Consider the following 7863-nt stretch of genomic DNA (forward strand, 5'->3'; position numbering starts at 1 on the left):
CTGCAGAACAGTGGGAAGGCTTCACTGCAGCACAGTGGGAAGGCTTCACTGCAGCACAGTGGAAAGGCTTCACTGCAGAACAGTGGAAAGGCTTCACTGCGGCACAGTGGAAAGGCTTAGTCCCGACCAATGGTAGCAGCATAATTTAGACTGCAAATATGATTTCCTGAAAAGCTGCGGGTTAAAGCCTTCTATTCGTATGGGTTAGTTAAGTTAACGAGAATATAATGAGGATATTTAAGGTCCAGAAAGGTACTGGCACACATAATACTGTTCCTCAAAAGCCTTAAAAAAAAATAATATCTAACAAATTTTCTAGAACACTTACGTTTGACTCTGCTATTGCGATAGTGTAACAGACCAATGTGGACAGAGAGTGAGCTGTAATGAGGGCGTGTGGATTATGCAGTGCAGAGGTGAGAGCAAGACAAACCCGCACTACAAAAACCCAGGGGTTAGGAAGTAGAACTCTCACATACAACATGCTACAATAGCTGAAGAGCTCTTACACTCAAAATGAAATACACAGGTTTACTTACGGGTCTGTGACTTAAATTCATTGATTGATTCATTGTTTTTTTACCTTGGCATTGAACTCTGCCAGGAAGTCGAAGTGTTTCTTGAGGTCAGTGGCAAGAATGGCCTCTATGACCAGGAAGCGAAAGCGTTTGAACTCCACGTGGTCCAAGTTGACGAGGAAGTTATACTCCGCACGGGACATGAACAGATTCCAGGCAGAGGCGGCGTGGTGGTTCTCGAGCACCGACCTGTCGTTATACAACACTGCCTGGAGAGGGGAAGATAGGATGCGAGAGGATTAGTCCTGTTGTGGTCCTGTTAAATTCTAACCTGGTCAGAGATCTACCCATACAGTTCCACAACACATAACAACAGTAATCCAAGTACTTTTCAATGTTGTACCACTATTTTCCTTATCCCTAAAATAAAATCTCTGCTCTCCCTGCAGACAACAGTTCAACATATGACTCTGAAGATTGTTTTTTTTTGTTCACTTGAGCCGGAAGTGCTTTGACAGAGAAGTGGTGTACCTGTGGTGCACTTGTGGCCACCAGGAAGGCGTTAGTCCTGCCAGGGTGGTCGTAGTCATGCATGGCTGCTGCTACGTAGAGAGCCATGAGCTCCAGGGCTGGGATGAGCCCCGACAGGCAACCATACCCATCCTCCGACACGCTGTAGGTCTTCGACACCAGGTAGCCCATGTGACTGTGCGTGATGCCACTGTCAGAGTCTGGGAGAGCCAAGGAGAAAGAGTGAGGCAGAGGTAGAGGTAGAGGTAGAGGTAGAGGTAGAGGGAGAGGTAGAGGTAGAGGTAGAGGGAGAGGGAGAGGGAGAGGGAGAGGGAGAGGTAGAGGTATAGGTAGAGTGAGAGGGAGAGGGAGAGGGAGAGGGAGAGGGAGAGGGAGAGGGAGAGGGAGAGTGAGAGTGAGAGGGAGGGAGAGGAGAGGGACAGGGAGAGGAGTGTAAATAACAGTCTACTACCATGTCTGATTCACACCATAGTTCCAGCCTGAACCACACTGTACCGGCTCAGGTAGTTTCTTTTTACATTGTCCTATCCAGCACTATGGTGGCTGAAATGTGCTGAAATGTGCTAAACCGTGGTTTGGCTCAGTAGTGTGAAAAGTGTACCAGCAAGCTCCCCCAAAGGTCCCAAACTCTCAACCTCTAAATCCACTTCTGCTCGGATCAAAGAGTTTGGGGCACTAAAGCTTATAAATTAGGTCATAAATTAGGTTATGAAAATCTGGGGTTGGGAGAACTTTAATCTGGTTGCAATTTCATGCCCGCTCATGCATCGCTGAACTTCAAATAGTATTTGGGTACTCAGAGACGGCATCCCAAATGGAACCATATTACCTTTTATAGTGCACTAGTTTTGACTAAAAGTAGTGCACTAGTTTTGACTAAAAGTAGTGCACTAGTTTTGACTAAAAGTAGTGCACTAGTTTTGACTAAAAGTAGTGCACTAGTTTTGACTAAAAGTAGTGCACTAGTTTTGACTAAAAGTAGTGCACTAGTTTTGACTAAAAGTAGTGCACTAGTTTTGACTAAAAGTAGTGCACTAGTTTTGACTAAAAGTAGTGCACTATAAAAGGGAATATGGTTCCGTTTGGGATACCGCCAGACGCTGAGCCCCCAGTCTGATAAGAACAGCTGAGAGCGTTGGTGTGACTGTAACAAACATGTTGATCTTAATGAGACGACTTACAAAACAGTAACTAGAGATGGTAGGTAAAGGCCGAATTAAACAAAGGGCCAAAGTTAATCTGATTGTTACCAATTATATTAAGAGTCTTGACATAGCAATCTATTATTAAATATACTTGACTCTTTACGTCTCTTCGGTTTGTACGAAATCTAAATCTTACACAAGTTGACAACCATAACTAACATAATGATGTTATATTAAAAACAGGAGAAAACAAACAATTGGTTGTCTTCTAATAGAGTCAAAATTCAAGTTATCAATTAATAACGTTTCAATCTCCTGATGCCAAATCAAGCAAGAGCCATGATGATTCAATTAGACTGGCTTGTAATTCAAGTCACTTTTTAATTTTTTTCATTACATTTTTTATTTAACCTTTAATTTAACTAGGTAAGTCAGTTCAACCCTGGCACCCACCTGAGTCGCTGGCAGAGCAATGGTCAGTGATGAGGCTGGGCAGACCTGGTACGGCCTGGGTAGTGAGGTACCAGACAGCATGGAGAACGTCTGTAGCGTGGATTCTGTTGTGATCTGGATTGATTGATTTAAAAAAATAAATAATAATTGGTACAATTCAATATATTTACCAAGACTAGAGAGCGAAAGGGAGAGAATATGAGACATCTCAGTAGTGATAACTTCCACTAGGCCACACTGTTTCTGTTTCTGCTGTAGAGTGAAAAGGATATGGAGAGATTGTACCGTAAACTAGTGTTAATGGAGAGTTGAAAGAAAAATGGTGTAACATCGCCCTCTTGTGGAATACTGATGGTATGACACTTTTAACTCAACTTCAACATACTAAGGAAAACAAACGTAAAACAATAAGGGACAGATTAAGTCTAAACTGCTGCACTAAAAATGTACTCTACTAGGCTTAATCTGTGTCTGCAAAACAGAGTCATTAAGGTAAAACAGGAGCTTTTAAGAGAGCAGAGTCATTAAGTTAAAACAGGTTCTTACATGGTATGTCTCTGTAGCCATTCTCCAAAGCATGGAAGTAGTTCATGAATTCGTGAACCGGGATCTTGAAGGTCTCAAATAGGCCTGTGTCTTCAAAAAGCCTGTGAGAGACCTGGAACGAACACAGAGAGTTAGAGAGCTCACCGAACCAATCACATTCTCACCCTTCAGACAGACTCTTTGATTGACACTGAATGGTCTATGGGCTTTATAGACAGCCTCATTCTCATAGACGTCTCGACCCTCGCTTTAACTGTACAGATATTCTTAATTTATTCTGTGACTGCATCCAACCTGACACACATCACAGACTGGGAGCAACGTAGCACCCCTGAAACACTTAGGGGTAGAGTGCCTTGCTCAAGAGCACAACGACAGTAGTATGCAGAGATATTGAAGTTGGGAACCCTCCGGCTGCCGGATCACTCCCTGTAGATTTCCTTGCACGTAACTCATAGGGTTCGAACCGGCAACCCACCTGCCCACTTCTCTAACCTCGAGGATACCGCTTCTGTCTCAAACAACCAATCAGATTCTCACCAGACAAACACATTGATTGAGACAGTGCCTGCTCAATGATAGATGGTTGACCATCAGCCTGTCTAATTGGTTGTTTCTCTCACCTGGCTGAGAATGTTTCCATGGCTGAAGATGAACTATTCTAACCTGTCCTCACCTGGTTACACCTCACCTGACTAGACTGTACAGTACCTGTCCTCACCTGGTTACATCTCCCCTGACTAGACTGTACAGTACCTGTCCTCACCTGGTTACAGCTCCCCTGACTAGGCTGTACAGTACCTGTCCTCACCTGGTTACATCTCCCCTGACTAGACTGTACAGTAACTTGTCTCACCTGGTTACATCTCCCCTAACTAGACTGTACAGTAACTGGTCTCACCTGGTTGCATCTCACCTGACTAGGCTGTACAGTAGCTGGTCTCAACTGGTTACAGCTCACCTGACTAGGCTGTACAGTAGCTGGTCTCACCTGGTTACATCTCACCTGACTAGACTGTACAGTAGCTTGTCTCACCTGGTTACATCTCACCTGACTAGACTGTACAGTATCTGGTCTCACCTGGTTACTGCTCACCTGACTAGGCTGTACAGTAGCTGGTCTCACCTGGTTACATCTCACCTAACTAGCCTGTACAGTAACTTGTCTCACCTGGTTACATCTCACCTAACTAGACTGTACAGTAACTGGTCTCACCTGGTTACATCTCACCTGACTTGGCTGTACAGTAGCTGGTCTCACCTGGTTACATCTCACCTGACTAGGCTGTACAGTAGCTGGTCTCACCTGGTTACATCTAACCTGACTAGGCTGTACAGTATCTGGTCTCACCTGGTTACAGCGCACCTGACTAGGCTGTACAGTAGCTGGTCTCACCTGGTTACATCTCACCTGACTAGACTGTACAGTACCTGTCCTCACCTGGTGACAGCTCACCTGACTAGGCTGTACAGTAGCTGGTCTCACCTGGTTACATCTCACCTGACTAGACTGTACAATACCTGTCCTCACCTGGTTACATCTCACCTGACTAGACTGTACAGTACCTGTCCTCACCTGGTTACATCTCACCTGACTAGGCTGTACAGTAGCTGGTCTCACCTGGTTACATCTCACATGACTAGGCTGTACAGTAGCTGGTCTCACCTGACTAGGCTGTACAGTAGCTGGTCTCACCTGGTTACAGCTCACCTGACTAGACTGTACAGTAACTGGACTCACCTGGTTACATCTCACCTGACTAGACTGTACAGTAGCTGGTCTCACCTGGTTACAGCTCACCTGACTAGGCTGTACAGTAGCTGGTCTCACCTGGTTACATCTCACCTGACTAGACTGTACAGTATCTGGTCTCACCTGGTTACAGCTCACCGGACTAGACTGTACAATAACTGAACTCACCTGGTTACATCTCACCTGACTAGACTGTACAGTAGCTGGTCTCACCTGGTTACAGCTTACCTGACTAGGCTGTACAGTAGCGGGTCTCACCTGGTTACAGCTCACCTGACTAGGCTGTACAGTAGCGGGTCTCACCTGGCTGAGGATGCGGCCACATTTGCCCTGGGTCTTCTCCATCAAGCTGAAGATGGGGAAGTTCCATTGGTTGAGGTGGCTCATTAGGGGCTCCAAGTCCTCCATCACTAACGGCTCCGGGGCCAGCTGGGGCTTTTCCTACAGAGGCCATAGACATGTTATAAGCCTTTATAATGTCTTTATGAACCTTTATATTGTCTTATTAAATATCAGAAAATGTTCTCTCTCTCTACTGTAGGTCATCAACATGTCATAAGGGGGTCAGATATAGACGGCTGGTGGTGCCAATCTACTGTAGGTCATCAACATGTCATAAGGGGGTCAGACATAGATGGCTGGTGGTGCCAATCTACTGTAGGTCATAAACATGTCATAAGGGGGTCAGATATAGATGGCTGGTGGTGCCAATCTACTGTAGGTCATAAACATGTCATAAGGGGGCCAGACATAGACGGCTGGTGGTGCCAATCTACTGTAGGTCATCAACATGTCATAAGGGGGCCAGACATAGACGGCTGGTGGTGCCAATCTACTGTAGGTCATAAACATGTCATAAGGGGGTCAGACATAGATGGCTGGTGGTGCCAATCTACTGTAGGACATACACATGTCATAAGGGGGTCAGATATAGACAGCTGGTGGTGCCAATCTGTGCACTGAATGTCATGTTGTTAAGAAATTAACTTTTGTCTTCTGAGGTGGTTGTGCCTCTGCCTGAGGAATAAGCCAATAATAACCCTCAAATCCAAATCTAGACAGCCAGCTCCACTGTATTTGATCATTATTCACCTGTAATCGTGGACTGAATTACACCTGGGACACAAGGTTGGTGCAATTAATTATCAGGTGGAACAGAAAACCAGCAGTATTCCCGGACCTCATAGGGTAAGGGTTGAATACCTCTGGCCTAAAAGATTTAGACCTAGAAGTGTGAAAACTAGAGCTCTAGAAAACTAGAGCTACCTCTACGGTTGCTGTGACTGTTTCTCACCTCTGCAGGTAGCATGATGAGGTTTTGGGGGGTGTTTTTGCTCCCTTCTGTGTCCCCCTCCTCTGTCGGCGCTACGTCGCTGCTGTCGCTGTGGTTGGCCTCGTGGGTACTGTCGTAGTCTGACGATGCCACCACCTGATCCTCTGATTGGGGTACAGAGAAAGCGTTACCATGGAGATGGGACAACACCTTCAACGCATTCAACACTGCTGCAAAACACATCACACCTCTCTGTTGTGAGACAGGATCAGCCTGGTATCAGATCTGCTTGTGTTGTCTTCCCAACTAACTCCTATGGTCATTGTCTCACCATGGAGACGGGATTCCCACAAAGCATTCAGCACTGCTGCAAAGAATCCAATATTGCTACAAAGCATTCAGCACTTCTTCAAAGCATTAAACACTGCTACAAAGCATTCATCACTGCTGCAAAGCCTTCAACCCTGCCGCAAAGCATTCAGCACTGCTGCAAAGCACACACACACACGTAATATCCACTCTGGGACAGGAGTATCCATTTCATACAATCATTGTCCTCTCTAGCACAGTTCCTGTGATGGACGCATAACCAGGCCAGAGCAGTACAATACAGCTTGGCTCAATTATGTGGAAGGAAAGGTAACACTGGCAGAGATGACAAGCTAAACGATAGAAGGAGGTAGGCAAAACCAGTGGACAGAAGAGTCCATGAGTACAGTACAGCTCGGCTCAATAGTTTGAAAACGGTAGTGGTGTGGAAGGGGAAGGTAGCACTGGCAGAGATGAGAAGCTCAGTTAAAAGGATGGTTGTACCTGTCCGGTGTATCCTGTCCCCTTTATCCATGGATCCCTCCCCATGGCTCAGCTTTATGTACGGTCTCCCACAGCTGTGGTAAAGGAAAGTTAGAGGTCAGAGGTCAGACAGAAGTGAATATCTTTTCATCAAGTACATCTATCAATAAATGGCGCTAGCTCTTAGATATTGTGGGCACCTGAATATGCCTTATTAAAACACTGGCCTGAGAAACGTTTTGATGTGTACTGTACAGTGTGTCTATGACATACAGTGCTTTCGAAAAGTATTCAGATCCCGTGGCTTTTTCCACATTTTGTTACATTACAGCCTGATTCCAAAATGGATTAAATAAAATAAAAAACTCAACAATCTACACACAATATCCCATAATGGCAAAGCAAAAACAGTTTTTTAGACATTTTAGCAAAAGTATTAAAAAAATCAACATAAATACCTTATTTACATAAGTATTCAGACCCTTTGCTATGAGACTCGAAATTGAGCTCAAGGTCCTTGGTCAGGGAAAACCAGACTGAAGCCACTCCTCAGAAGAAGGCACATGACAGCCAGCTTGAAGTTTGCCAAAAGGCACCTAAAGACTCTCAGACCATGGGATATAAGATTATCTGGTCTGATGAAACCAAGATTGAACTATTTGGTTTGAATGCCAAGCGTCACGTCTGGAGGAAACCTGGCACCATCCCTACGGTGAAGCATGGTGGTGGCAGCATCATGCTGTTGGGGTGTTTTTCAGCGGCAGGGACTCGGAGACTAGTCAGGATCGAGGGAACAATGAACGGAGCAAAGTACAGAGAGATCCTTGATGAAAACCTGCTGTAGAGTGCTCA

General features: G+C 45.3%; 1 protein-coding gene across 1 annotated transcript in view; it reads right to left on the reverse strand.

Moving 5' to 3' along the window:
• LOC139376063 (cGMP-inhibited 3',5'-cyclic phosphodiesterase 3A-like) overlaps positions 1-7863 on the reverse strand; it is a 235909-nt gene that overhangs the window by 14793 nt on the left and 213253 nt on the right. The window contains exons 6-12 of the mRNA XM_071118214.1: positions 7033-7106; positions 6241-6383; positions 5250-5387; positions 3194-3305; positions 2648-2761; positions 1050-1249; positions 584-787 (exon numbers count right to left, since the gene is read on the reverse strand). Of these exons, the coding sequence (XP_070974315.1) occupies positions 584-787; positions 1050-1249; positions 2648-2761; positions 3194-3305; positions 5250-5387; positions 6241-6383; positions 7033-7106 (985 nt within the window). The remainder of the gene's footprint in view (positions 1-583; positions 788-1049; positions 1250-2647; positions 2762-3193; positions 3306-5249; positions 5388-6240; positions 6384-7032; positions 7107-7863) is intronic.

Source organism: Oncorhynchus clarkii, chromosome 2 (genome assembly GCF_045791955.1).
Source record: "Oncorhynchus clarkii lewisi isolate Uvic-CL-2024 chromosome 2, UVic_Ocla_1.0, whole genome shotgun sequence".
Taxonomy (NCBI): Eukaryota; Metazoa; Chordata; class Actinopteri; order Salmoniformes; family Salmonidae; genus Oncorhynchus; species Oncorhynchus clarkii.